The sequence below is a fragment of the Geotrypetes seraphini genome, chromosome 1 (assembly GCF_902459505.1).
Source record: "Geotrypetes seraphini chromosome 1, aGeoSer1.1, whole genome shotgun sequence".
Lineage (NCBI taxonomy): Eukaryota > Metazoa > Chordata > Amphibia > Gymnophiona > Dermophiidae > Geotrypetes > Geotrypetes seraphini.
In genome coordinates this window covers 534,312,225-534,327,151 of record NC_047084.1, presented here as the reverse complement: position 1 = coordinate 534,327,151, position 14,927 = coordinate 534,312,225, and the positions used below count along the sequence as shown (strand labels likewise).

General features: G+C 43.4%; 1 protein-coding gene across 3 annotated transcripts in view; it reads right to left on the bottom strand.

Moving 5' to 3' along the window:
- Nucleotides 1-14,927, bottom strand: part of CCDC112 (coiled-coil domain containing 112) — a 65,360-nt gene that overhangs the window by 37,988 nt on the left and 12,445 nt on the right. For all 3 annotated transcript variants that reach the window (XM_033929079.1, XM_033929078.1, XM_033929077.1), the window contains exons 3-4: nt 9,534-9,655; nt 4,317-4,406 (exon numbers count right to left, since the gene is read on the bottom strand). In XM_033929079.1, the coding sequence (XP_033784970.1) occupies nt 4,317-4,406; nt 9,534-9,655 (212 nt within the window). The remainder of the gene's footprint in view (nt 1-4,316; nt 4,407-9,533; nt 9,656-14,927) is intronic.

Genomic DNA, 14,927 nt, shown 5'->3' with positions numbered 1-14,927 from the left:
TCAAACATAATAAAACCAAACAGAGCAGATCAGAACATAACTTTTCAGTTCTCTTGCAGAAGGAAAAACTGAAGAGGGCACTATACTCCACTGAAGGAGGAGTTGAAAGATGTGATTGACATTCTTCTGCAACAGTTCATGACCAGAGGATATTCACCTAGAGTACAGATTCCTATGTTTATGTAACAGAATAAATGTTATAAAACACATGTTTTCAGTATTACTAGCAACATTGAATTGACTGCAATTAAAGCAGCATCCAGGAATACTCAATTCCCAACCAATTTATCACCAGCACAGCCACAAGGAATAAAGCAACAAAGGACCAGATGGGTCACAGTAGGCTCAGGCAGATTACGACCTATGTTACCAAGGCATTGACTCTCCCAGTCTTTGCACCTATTTAATTCATTTTCTGCATTGATTACAATATTCAAAAAGTACTGAGATGGAGCCAGAGACAAAGACTAACACCGACATCTGCTCAAAGCAGAAAATTCTTACTGCTAAGAGATTCCATTATCAGAGGCATTAAATTAGGAACACAGTTCAAGGATCCCAACTTAGTGAAATACCTTCAAAGATCCTCTGTTACCAGAAATACCAATTAAATACTGAATGTGGTCAGAGAAGAGAGAGTAAGGATTCTAATAATGGTATTGTAATCCACCTGGGAACAAATTACCCGGCCAACAATAGCAAGTTTGGCACACAGAGAAATTCCAGAAGTTTGGAGAGGACTCAAGTCTCTGGTTTGGATACTCTCCTGAACTGTATTGTTAGAATCTTTCAAGAGCTCTTTTGTAGCAGCAGTTGGAGGAATTATGGCCACCCACATCCTACAGTAGTAGAATGTAAGCATCCAGGGACAGAAATATATCCCTAGAATGCTGAGGCTCTAAGCTCTCAGCAAGTATTTATTATTCTCCCTCAGTATTTGTGATTATTGTCATGTAAAGATAAGTTCCCTTACTGATAGCCCACTCCTATAGGAAAATTAACTAACCCTGCTTGGTCTAGGACTATGAAATTAATCCTAGAGTTAAAATATATTAAGTCTTTGAAAATACCCATCCTATACTCAAGAGATAGGATTGGATTTAGCTCAAACCTTTTCACTAGTTTACATAGGCAAGGTACACTACAATGCTCATGTTCTTATGTTCTCTTACTTTGGTGACACAAGCAGAACACCATTCATTGGGTATGTGTATCCTTCTCCCCTAGTTGCGCAGAGACAGAAATCAAACCCGTTCCCGGTAGAATCAAACCCGTCTCTGTCCGTCCCCGCTAGGAATCAAACCCATCCCCACCCGTCCCTGCTGGAATCTAAGCCGTCCCCGCCTATCCCTAAAAACTTCAGAAGTAGTTATTTCATTTAATTATGCTACTGAATAAGCAAATAAGCAAAGACGCTTTAATTAATTTGGAAATATTAATTGAGAAGAATACATACTTTGTAAATGGGTTTCTACCAGAGCTTCTAATGTAAATATAAAATATAAATACTCAGCCGATGAGGACCCTCAAGCTGTCAGCTGAGGACTTCCTCTGCAGTTGGCCGGGGGTCCCTTTTGCCAAGCTCAGCAGGCAGCAGTAGCGTCCGAGTCACAGATGCTTGCACCTCATTGGCTCATGGTTGCTGCCAGCGACTACCGCGCTTGGTGGAGGGGAGTTCTGGCCATCTCTAGAGGTCCTCTGCTGGCAGTGCTTGGGTATCTCACCAGCCACAGCAAGGGTCAGCAAGGGTCAGCAATAAAACCAGAAATGCTTTTTATTTTCTTTTGAACACAATACAAAGAAATCTGATATATATATTTCCCAAAGCTAATATATTTTAGTCAACAAATTCAGTTTTTTACCTTTGTTGTCTGGAGACTTATTTTTCCATCAAGTTCACCCCAGTTTCTTTTTTCCGCTTTTCCGTCTTCTGCAAATTCTTCTGTTGCTGTCCATTGGTTCCTCCTACCATGGTCCAGCATTTATCCCTTTTTCATCTTTCGCCCCTGTCCACCAGCCCTATGCCCAACATTTCTCCTTCTATCACCCCTCTCCAGCACCATGCCACATCTCTCCCTCCATTCCTTTCACCACTATGTCCAGCATTCCTCCCTCTTGCATCCCTTTCAATCTGTCCTACTGTTTCCTTTCCACCACAATATTTCTCCCTCTCATCTTTCTCTTCCCTATCATCTGTACCTCATTCCCTCCATATGACCAAAAATTCTCCTCTTTCTTCCATTCCCCGTGTACACCACCTCCCATGTCCCAATGCGCTTCCTCTTTGTTGCAACTTGTGCATGATCTCGCTCCCTCCCTCTTTTTCTGCCCCCCCACACCAGGATCCACCAGCTCTCACTTTCTCTTCCCAACAATCCTCCTATCCAGTGTCTCTATCCCCCTATCCCTTGTGTCCAACTTCTCTCCCTTTCTATTCCTTCCCTCCCTAAATCCCATTGTCCACCCTCTCTCTCCCTCTCCTGTTTTCAGAGCCATTATTTCTCCCTCCCAAGCATATGCAAGTGGACTCCCTTCCCCCCCTTCTTTGTAGCATCCTCCCCCTCCTCTCCTTTTTGCAGCGTCCTATGGTTCCCCCCTGGCCTCCCGGTCTCACCTTGAGCTAATTAGGGCAGCCTAGATCCTTTTCCTGGGCAGCGTCTCCTCTAAAGGGAAGTTTTTTCTGCCCTCTCTTTTCTGTAGTGTCTCTTTCAGCACCATATTCAGCTTGTCCGACCCCTTTAGAAACATAGAAACATAGAAATTGACGGCAGAAAAGGGCCATAGCTCATCGAGTCTGCCCATACCAATGACCCACTCCCTGATTCTTACTCTCCTAGAGATCCCACATGAATATCCCATTTTCTCTAGAAATCTAACACGCTGCTGGCCTCAATCACCCGCTGAGGCAGCTCGTTCCAATGATCGACCACCCTTTCGGTGAAGAAGTACTTCCTAGCATCACCCCGAAATTTCCCTCCCCTGATTTTCAGCGAGTGTCCTCTGGTTACCGAGGGTCCTGTAAGACTGAAGATATCATCTTTCACCTCTGCACCAGCAATCTTTTTGCAGGCTGCTCTAATTACCGTAGCTGAAGGGCAGCACTATTTCCAGCCGCACTTCTTTGCAGGGCAGTGGGCCCTGCACGTTGCACATAGCTGAGGCGAAGACTTCCCTCCGATGTCTGCTTTGACGTTGGGGAAGACTTCCGGGTCAGCTACTGGAGGCGTGCTGAGATCGCTGCAAAGAAGACTACAACATGGAGGGCAGTTAAAGGTGCGTATTAACCGAGCTCTCTCCAACCCCGTGGGATTCCAGCGACCTGAGGGGGCGACCCCACTGGATTCCCATGACCCAGAAGGGGAACCTGCGGGATTCCCATCATCCCCATTCCCATGCAGCTCTCTACTGACAGCTCCAGACTCTGTCCCTTCTATCTACTTTTTCAACTCCTAACTCTTACCAATGCCTGTTTGATCATTCCCTCTGAGATTCCCTGACCCCAATTAGATCGTAAGCACTATCGAGCAGGGATTGTCTCTTACATGTTTAATGTAGAGCACTGTGTATGTCTAGACATTTAAACTAGGTATGCTTCTAGACATTTGAACTAGAGGGTGGGAGTGACAAAAGCAAGGAAATTCAGAAAGTTATCCCCAGCAAAAACATGGCAGCAGTGGGGAAGATAATGTTAATATAGAAAACCATCTAAACAACTCACTTAATAACACAAGAAAAAAAAAAAAACAATGAGCATAAATGCTCATAGTCTAAGTAAAAAGGTTCATGATTTCCAAGCCCTGATGTTTGAGGCAGATTTGGATATTGTTGCTTTTACAGAGATATGGTTTAATGATTCCCATAAATTGGATGCAACCATACCAGGCTATAATAAGAACATAAGAATTGCCGCTGCTGGGTCAGATCAGTGGTCCATCATACCCAGCAATCCGTTCACACGGCGGCTCTCTGGTCAAAGACCAGACTGATTTTCTCAGCAGACATATTCTGGATCTGGGGGAATGGTCTCTGTCCACCACTCCCCCAGATCCAGTCACATTTAATCCGTATGCATGACTTGCTAATTTGTGTTTTTCCATATGCAGATGTGGAATTGATGGGACGTGATTTTGTGGCTCACCTGTTCCCTAAATAAAGTAGGAGATGAGGTTATCCTTCATATCACAAACATGTTTTATACTTCTTATTATAGAAGAATATATTTTTCTTTGGTGTAAACCACTTTATGGGTGATATCTAAGTAGAATAAAAATATAAAATGTAATTTAAAAATGTAAAGTTTAAAAAATAGTCCTTACATTCTGTAGTAGGTTTCACATCTTTTAATTGTTGTTGAAATCTCTTCACATTATTATGTATTTTTGAAAGCTCCTGTTCAGTTTTGACTTCTGTGAAAAATTAAGCAGAGGTATATATGCATTTATGGTTTTCCATAAAACAATTGAGTTCTCTAATCCTTAGTGTGCTTTATTGTCCCCAGTATCCTACTCAATATGGCCAACACAAAGAACACCAGCCTCACTTAGCAACAGATCTGAAAACCAGATAGTTGCTACTGATTCCAAAATATACCACATGTTTAAGTTTCTATAATTCTACTTAAATGTGAAGGGATATTCAATGACAAAAAGCCTTGTTATCTCCATTGTCATAGATGCCCAGTATAAGAGTCTTGAAGAATGCTAAGTTTTCCAAAAACCCACACTGACAGGATCTAGACCATTCAATAATTATATGAAATGCTGAAAACATGGCAGGTATTAGGAAAGTGACTAAAGCAGAAAGCAAAAAATCATTATCTGCTTGCAATACTTCCTAATTCTCTACTTTCTGCCTTTGACTAAACTTCTCCCTCCGTATTTGTGGTTTCAGCATTAGCGGTTTCGATTATTCACGGTTTTTAGCTTGCTGGCTCCTCCCCCCAAACTACATCAGCTTGCACAGAGAAATCGCTGATTCCAAGCTTTTACCGAGAAAATCACTGATTCCCAGCACTTTCTTCACCGTGTTTTGCCTCTCCTTCAGAAACAGGCCAGGTCTCCCACCATGTTATTCACAGTTTCACCATATTCACGATGGTTTTTAATAGAAAACAGCTAATAACATATAAAAAAAAGTTATTTGCGGTTTTCCAGTATTTGTGGTTCTGTTAATCCCCTATCACAGTGAATACAGAGGGAGAAGTGTAGTTGTGAGCATCAGAATGATTCAGGGCTAGATGCACAAAACACGGTCGTTAAGACCGTGTGAATCGCTGTTGGCCAATTTTTTGGCAGACTCTGGAACAGCAATTGATGTTCCAATGAACCTTCATGCAAATTATTTGCATGGAAGTTCATGGTAACCCCCATCCAATCAGTCGCTATGAGAGCGACTTGACACTTGTGCAGAGTCAATTTGGGGAAGTCCTAATAGCTGAGTGGCAAGTGAAGCCCAAAGCATTTGGGGCTTTTTTATTTTTTTTAACAACACAATATCTGCCCCATTAAAAAAAAAAAAAAATGCAGTGCTCCCCCCCCCCTCGATGATGGCCCTCTCCAACACCCCCCCATGCAAAACAAATTGGCAGAAGGGATGCCCACTCCCTCTGGCCACTGGATGCCACCTTTTCCTCGCACCAGTCCATTCCCCCAAACCGTCCCCTCCCTTTCCAAAAAAAAAAAAAAATCAGCAGAAGGGATGCCCACTCTCCTGCCATCGGAGGTGGGGAGAGGGGGGTTAAAAAAAGAAAGGGAGAAATATTTGGCTGTAGGGTTAAAGTCCTTGTCTTAAAATGTTTACAAATCGAAGATGCTGAGCAGATGATTTGGGGAGAGAGGGGGAGAGACTTAATAATTGTTGATTTTATAGTGCTCTTGAGGTATGCAGATGATGATAATATTCAGGTATGATAAGCTCCTGCCTGAAGAGCTTACAGTCTAAGAAGCTGAGCAGAGCATGAGGGGAGGGAGAAGGCAGCAGTCTAGGGCATAGAAAGGGGCAAAAAAACAACATACAACTACAAACTATGGCAAATCATCTATGAGGTAATTAGAGACAAGCAAATTAAAGACAGGACTGCCACTTCCCCAATACCAGTCAAATAGGCGGTCCAACCCTGGTTTTGCCCCCACTACATGCATGGGTTTTCTTATTTATTACCTAAAAAAATCAGAAATACAACTCCCTGCACACAATAACGAGAAAGGGAGAATTAAAAAAGACCAAAATCAGCATGTTTGATTGACTTAGATGAAGTGGCATGTGATTGTGTGTCTTTGGAGATGTTTTAAGTTATTTTATATGTATTTTTAAAAACTGTTTCTAATTTTTTAGGCAAGGTCATTTTCAAGGGTAGGCAAGACTGAATTACCCTGAGCAGGGGCATTCCTGGCTTGATGGCCATCCTGGCTGGAGCACCCCCTCCTCCAGATAAGTGGGGGGTGCATGGAGTGGTTGCAGGGCTGTAGTCCACATGTACACAGCTGTCAGCTCTGGTGGTCTCCTGCCCTGGAAAAGGAAATTGATGTCAGAAGGAGCGATAGCCAACGGAGCCAACAGTCGTGTATATGTAGACTGCAACCCTTCAACTGCTCCATGTACCCCCCCTCCCCATCCTTGGTACATTAACAGCCAGGGGACTGATGTGCCTCCACACTGCTGCTGCTAAGTCCCATTTGCTAGTATGTTGCTATACTTCAGTCACTGAAACTTCCGTCCCAGAGGAAAGGAGGCCTCCTCTATCTGGGGTGCTGGTTAACCCATGCAACAGCTTTTCTTTTCTTAAATTTATCCTACAATATTTAGCAAGGATTTTTTTTAATGATTTTTGACAAATTGTTTGCCTGCAGAGTATACTGTATACTGTAACTTTTGCTTCTATTCCAAAACTATGTTCCTGCCTGACTCCTTAAAACTCAAACTGAAAGCCTGCTCCATCCAGCAACAAAAATTATTCGATACACCTGAATCTTCCATGTCATCAGAACACATCGCCAGCGGTTCCTGCATCATTGTCTCCATCAACGTCTGTCGGTACCGGCAGCTATGAAGTCACCTTCCCAGCAAGCATTACAGGCATCTCCAGCATCGAGCCCTCAATTGATGCATGCCAAGCGTTGATACCATCATCCTCCATTGGTGCATGCTGTGTTATCTGTGCATGGCACCGCCTCATCGAGGTCACCATCACCCCCACATCCTGTAGTAGAAGAAGTACCTGTGCAACAAACAGAGCTGTTACACCAAAAGCTTGCTATGAATCTACAAACGCAAGAGGCACCAATGCAGTTACAGTCTTCATCGGTACTGGTCCAGACCGAGCATAGCACATCAAGGCCCCAGGGTACTGCATCTCACTCTCCTTCTGCTAAAGCCAGTTCTCAGAGAGCATTGAGGTCTATCGGTACCGAATCTCAGACTCCTCAACATAAATCCTCCTTGATGCACTCACGACGTCAATTCCTATCTTCATCATTGGATCGGTACCAACACTGGCATCAGGGTCCTTCTCGACGTCAAAGTCGCCATCAGACTCCGGCCACTTCCAGTCATAAGCACATCTCCCCACCATCTTATAGAGACTTGTTGGGTATGCCCGAGTACAATACTGACCATTCTCAGCATAATGACACTGAGCCAGAGCCTGACTTATCAGCTCCAGAGTCATATGGCATACCTTCTGACCCATCACCTCCTGAACTTAGGCGTTGTTCTCCTCCAGAAGGTCTGTCATTCACCAAATATGTCCAACAAATGGGGAAGGCTTTTCTTGTCCTCATGGAAACAGATACAGAACCAAGAGCGTAACTTCTGGAAGCCTTGGATTTTGATGAACCTCCTTAAGGTCATTAAGCTGTCTTTTCATCATCTCCTGCTTAAAAACTGGGAGACACCTTTAACTTTGCCAACAGCTTCCAGGAGAATAGATACTCTTTATAGAGTTCAATCCTGTCCAGGTTTTGATCTACTGCAGTTGCAGCATCAGTCCCTACTAGTTGAATCTGCCTTGAAGAAGTCTTCTAGCACTCAAGTATATGCCAGTGCATGTATGGGCAAGGAAGGCTGCACTCTTGATAAGTTTGGGTGGTGTCTCTTCCAGAATTCCATGCTCACTAGTAGGGCACTGAGTTGTACTTTTCATATGTGTTTCTACTTGAAACAATTCATTAAATCTCTTTCAAACTTTGAACAATTTATTCTGTATGACAATCTCAAACAATTTCAAGAGATTACACACAATTTGTTTCAAATGAGAAAATTCATGGCTCATTCTGTGTTCAACGCTTTCAATGTGACATCTCTAGCATCAGCTATGTCCATTGCCATGAGACGGCTGGCCTGGCTCCAAGTCTCTAATCTTGACGTCAACATTCAAGAACGTTTAGCCAATATTCCCTGTTTGGGGGTGGAATTATTTGGTGATAAAATAGGAGGCCACTCAAAAGATAGCAGCAAATGAGCAGAGCATTGGGGTTGGGCTGTGAGAAGGGAAAGTACCCAGTCCATGACTCCAAGGCAGGGAGCACTGCCGGTACATAGATGAAAGTGCGCAGGACAAGCGTGTGAGGACAAAGGAGCTCAAATGCGCACAGTATGTCAGCACGCCGGATTAAAAGTTAAATGTAAAGCATTCTGAGGTGAGGTATGGGGGGGACCCGCCCAGTTTACTTAGAAGTGTTGGCGCTGCCATTGGAGTGTTCGGGGGAGGGGGGACACCCCCATTACAAAGGAAAGTGTAATTTTTCCCTGTATTAGGGAAAAATTAAAGTTTCCTCTCTAAGGGGAGGGGTGTCCCCACCCCCCATGGCAACGCCAACACTTCTAAGTAAAGTGGGTGGGTTCCCTCTCTCAGAGTGCTTTAAATTTAACTTTTAATCCAGTGAGCTGGCGTCCTGCGCACATTTATCTGAGATCCTTTGTCCATGTGCGATTGTCTGGCGTGCTTTAGTCCCATCACCGCACTGCTGCGGGCCACATAAAATGGCCAGGCAGGCCAGATTTGGCCCGGGGCCCTTGTGTTTCACACATATGCTATAGACTAGTGTTCTTCATCCGCCGGTCCATGGACTGGTGCTGGTCCGCAGAAATTTTCTGCCGGTCCACAGGGCCAGCACATCCATCGGACAGAAGACAGTGTTCTTGTCGCCGGTCCACAGTGCAATCAACTTTTAGTTTTTGGTCCTGCATTTGCATGGGGTTATCTGTTTTCTGGTAGGAATGAATGTTGAAAAGCATACAGTGTGCTTTGTGTATTTTAAATTTTGTGGTTAACCATTATATTGTGTGTGTGTATATATGAAAAATGAGTGGAAAAAGGTGTTACAATTAGTACTATTATGGGGGCGGGGTCTGGGGCAGAGATTGGTGGAGATGGGCACGACTTAGCTCAGTGTTCCTCAACTGCCGGTCCGCAGACTGGTGCCAGTCCACAAAATAATTATTTTATTTCTGCCAGTCCATAGGTGATAAAGGTTGAAGAACACTGCTATAGACTGTACAACTGAATACATTGTTACAAAATGAATCTCAATTACTTTCTGCCTTCCGATTGTTGGTCAGCTTATGTTCATGATCTTCCAGGGTGCTGTACTCAGCCCTAAAATCACTCTTCTTGTTGTACAGGTGGCCATTTTTGTTTTTTTCTATTACAGCAATTCTGTGGAGAAAAAGATCAGATTTAGAGCTTTCACTTTCAAATTTTTTCTTGGTTATATTGTTGAAATATTATAGAAAATACATACTGTAATAGGTACAGAAATAGAGAAAACAAAGAAAATAAACAAAATACAAGTGCAAATCCTGGGGACAGTGATCACTATACAATGCAGTTTGATATAAAAGCTAGTCACATCAAATTCAAAGGCTTTGATTTCAAACATATTGACTTTAGTAAAACAGGAGAAAAAAGCTAACAGGATGGAAGGAGAAAAGGGAAATGGAAAGACAGTGGACTAAAATGAAAGGGTCTTTAGAAAGGAAAGCAGGTCTTTATGTATGAAAGGAAAAAAAAATCAAGAGCTCTTTTTAAAAGCTGCAGTAGTGAGTCCTGGTGCAACAAATGTGACGCAGCCCATAGGAATTAAATGGGCTGTGTCGCATTTGCCGAACGAGAATCACTATTGTGGCTTTGTAAAAGAGGCCCGAAAACAAGAGAAAAAGGAAACCGAGATGGTTCTCCAAAAAGTGATTGCAAAAATAAATGAAAAAAAAGCAGCATCCATAAAAAAAATATAGATCACAAAAAGAAATGTAAGAAAATAAAGAATACCACACAAGGTTGAAAGAATCAAAGAAAAAAGTCATGATGGCAAAAGCATAGACAAAAAATGGCTGAAGATGTAAAGCAAGGTGACTTTTTGAAGTATACTGGGAAGAGAAGGAAGGCCAGGGGTGGAATTACAAGATTTGAAAATATTGAGAACCAATATGTGAAAAGTGAGAAGGAAAAAATAGAAATGCCCAACAAATACTTTCAGTGTTCATGAAAGAAAAACCTACAGGAGGAGGTTTGCAGATGATTGACATACACTTCTCCCTCGGTATTCGTGGGGGTTAGGTGCAGAGCCGGACCGCGAAGTGTGAAAAATCACGAATAACTTCTCGGCCGGCTCTGACCCACCCCCGCCTCCCTCCTGCGTCTCCGGAACCTTACCTGGTGGTCTAGCAGTGAAGCGGGACAAGAGCGATCTTCCAAGAGTGAAGGATGTGGCCAGAAGGATCACCAGGATCATAGACAACGCAGGAGAAGAGGACACTGCTGTGCTTATCCACGTGGGAACCAACGATGTGAGCGGACGGAAGTATGACAGGGAAGAACTGAAGGGTCAACTCCGCTCACTAGGAAGAAAACTGAAGGTCAGGGAGGTGAAAGTGGCCTTCTCCGAGATCTTCCCAGTACCGAGAGCGGATGGAAAGAGGCAGGATGAACTGCGAGCAATCAACACCTGGATGAGATGATGGTGCGATGAGGTGGGATTCGACTTCGTGCGCAACTGGACGGCATTCTGGGGAAGTGGCAGATACTACAGAAGGGACGGCCTACACCTCACCAAGCAAGGAGCAAGAGTCTTGGCTGAAAACATGAAGAAGACCATTGAGAGGGCTTTAAACTAAAAATCAGGGGAGAGCCGACAGTCAACAACCAGTCGATGGCCCGGGCATCAGGAGACCCCAAAGAAGAAACTACAAGCAACTGCTCAGACAAAGGGGAAGAGCATGCTGAAATCGAAAGTAACAGAGATAGAGCGCAAATGGATACAAAAAGGGATGTGGTCTAAAAAATCCAAGAAGGTACCACCAAGAGAACTCAATTGTGTGTATACAAATGCGCAAAGGGAGCTCAAATGTATGTACACGAATGCCAGAAGCTTGGGAAACAAAATGGGGGAACTGGAAGCACTAGCAAGACGAGAAGAACTGGATATCATTGGAATAACAGAAACATGGTGGGATGAGGAAAATGAATGGGACACAGTACTACAGGGATACAAACTATGCAGAAGAGATAGAATAGGGCAAAAAGGGGGAGGTATTGCCCTGTATGTCCAAGAAGAAGTAGAGTCTATCAGAGAAGGGAAGACAGAAGGGAAAGAAAAATTGGAATCCCTCTGGATAAAGATTCCTAGACAAAATGAAGCTGACACAAAAATTGGCCTCTATTATCGACCCCCCAGGACAGATGAAAGAAACAGACATAGAAATGATAGAGGAAATCAACCATGGATGTAGAGCAGGTAATGTAACGATCATAGGAAACTTCAACTTTCCCAGGATAAACTGGAACCTAGGAACCTCAAACTGCGGCAGGGAATCCAAGTTCCTGGAAATGATAGGGGACTGCTTCCTAGAACAAATAATAATAATAACTTTATTCTTCTATACCGCCATAGTCGTGAGACTTCTAGGCAGTTCACACTGAAGAGAGCTGGACAGTCAGCGAGTTACAGTATGTTGAAGTCCGGGATACAGTATATAGAAACTTACAAAAAGCATATAGAATCTTACAAAAAGTCCGAGATACAGCATATAGAATCTTACAAAGAGTATATAGAGTCTTACAAAAAAGGCAGTGAAATACAGCAAACAGAATCTTAAAAGGCAGCAAAAATAATGTTAGACATTTCAGTCTTAAAAACGGGAGTGGACATATGTAGTGTTAGGTGTAGATACTTTTTTAGGTGATAATTCTGTTGAATAAGGCAGTTTTTATGGCTTTTCTAAAGGCATTATATGTCAGTTTTGCTCCATTTATGTAGTTGTCTAACCAGTGTTGTTGTTTGTTTGTTTGGTACATAAAAGTTCTATCCAGGAAAGTTTTGTAACTGCAGCCGGTAATGCTTGGGTATGCAAATAGGTTGCTGTTTCTGGTTTGTCTCGTAGGGCTGTATAGAATGAAGTGAGGTAGCAGGTATGTAGGAGTTAGTCCCCAAACCAGCTTGAAACATATGCAAGAGAACTTGAAAATTATTCGTGCCTCCATTGGTAGCCAGTGAAGCAGTCTGTAGTAGGGGCTAACATGGTCGCTCTTTTTTAATCCAAATATCAAGCGGACTGCTGTGTTTTGGACAATCCTAAGTTTCCTTACTTATGGTGGGAGAACCGACAAGAGGAACCGCCACCTTGGACTTGGTCCTAAATGGCATAACTGGAAGGACAACAGATGTAGAGGTCACGGTCCCGTTGGGGACGAGCGATCACAGCATGATCAATTTTAAAATTGGCATCGGGAAGGGGAAACGTAGCAAGACTCAAACCACAACCTTTAACTTCAGAAAAGGGAAATATGACAGCATGAGAGTCATGGTTAAAAAACGGCTCAAGAAAAAGGCAGCCAAAATCAGAACAGTTGATCAAGCATTGTCCCTACTAAAAAATACCATCACCGAAGCGCAGAATCTCTACATTCTGAAGATATCCAAAGAAAGGAAAAATAAAAACAAAGGAGAACCAGCTTGGCTAACTAAAGAGGTGAAGGATGCAGTAAGGGATAAGAGGAACTCGTTTAAAAAATGGAAACGTGAACACACAACGGAGGCCTGGAACAGTCACAAGGTCGACCAGAAGAAGTGTCACAAGGCGATAAGAGACGCCAAAAAAGCCTATGAGGAAAGGATAGCACAAGAAGCCAAAAACTTCAAGCCCTTTTTTAGATACATAAAAGGGAAAAAACCAGCTAAGGAGGCAGTGGGCCCTCTCGACGACCAAGGAAGAAAAGGGTGCATCAAGGAAGACAAACAGATTGCGGATAGGCTAAACTCATTCTTTGCATCTGTCTTTACCAAGGAGGACACTGCATCAATGCCAGAAACAGGGAGAGCACTCAAGGGGATAAATTGAGGATAGCCTCACCACAGTGAATGTGGATTTGGACATGATATACTATCAGATCGACAAACTAAGAAGTGACAAATCCCCTGGTCCAGATGGAATTCACCGAGAGTGCTAAAGGAGCTTAAGGTAGAAATCGGAGAACTATTACAATCCCTAGCTAACTTGTCAATTAGAACCGGGCGAATACCAGACGACTGGAAGATAGCGAATGTCATCCCAATCTTCAAAAAAGGATCGAGAGGAGAACCGGGCAACTATAGACCTGTGAGTCTTACGTCGGTTCCTGGGAAGATGGTTGAAGCACTAATAAAGGATAGCATAGTGCAACACCTGGAAATTCACGACCTGATGAGAGCTAGCCAACACAGCTTCAGGAAAGGGAAGTCATGCTTGACGAATTTACTTCAATTTTTTGAGGAGGTGAACAAACAAATCGATAGCGGTGAACCGGTGGATATAATATACTTGGACTTCCAGAAAGCGTTCTACAAGGTTCCACATGCAAGGCTTCTGAAAAAACTACAAAGCCATGGAATAGAAGGAGATATACTAAGATGGATAGGCAAATGGCTGGAAAACAGATTGCAGAGGGTGGGCATAAATGGGAAATTCTCAGACTGGGAGGTGACGAGCGGTGTACCCCAGGGTTCGGTTCTTGGGCCCATCTTGTTCAATATCTTCATAAACGACCTAGAAGATGAAACAATTAATTTAATCAAGTTTGCAGACAACACAAAACTATGTCGGGTAGTTGGGTCACAAAAGGAAAGAGAAGAACTTCAGAGAGATTTGGAACCAGCTAGAGAAATGGGCAGAAAAATGGCAGATGAAGTTTAACATAGAAAAATGCAAAGTGATGCACCTGGGTAAGAAAAACAAGGAACATGAATATAAAATGTTAGGTGTAACATTGGGCAAGAGCAAACAAGAAAGGGACCTAGGGGTACTGATAGACAGGACCCTGAAGCCGTCGGCTCAATGCGCAGCAGCAGCAAAGAAAGCAAACAGGATGTTGGGCATGATAAAGAAGGGAATCACGAGTAGATCGGTGGACATCATAATGCCGCTTTACAGAGCAATGGTCAGACCACACTTGGAATACTGTGTTCAACACTGGTCTCCCTACCTAAAAAAGGATACAACCCTGCTGGAGAGGGTGCAAAGGCGAGCCACGAAGCTAGTAAAAGGTATCGAGAATTTGAGCTACAAAGAACACCTTGGAAAACTGGGATTGTTCACCCTTGAGAAGAGAAGACTGCGAGGGGACATGATAGAGACTTTTAAAATACTAAAAGGATTCGACAAAATAGAGCAAGAAACATCGTTATTCACATTGTCAAATGTGACTCGGACAAGAGGTCATGGACTGAAACTGAGGGGCACCAGGCCCAGGACAAATATCAGGAAATTCTGTTTCACACAATGAGTGGTGAACGCTTGGAACACTCTCCCGGAGGAGGTCGTGATGGAGACCACCATTCCAGGATTCAAGAGCAAGTTGGATGCACACCTTCTCGCAAATCACATTGAGGGATAAGAGTAATCAAGGTTTCTCAGCAGGGAACACCTGGCTTGGCCTCCGCGAGTGCGGGTCGCCG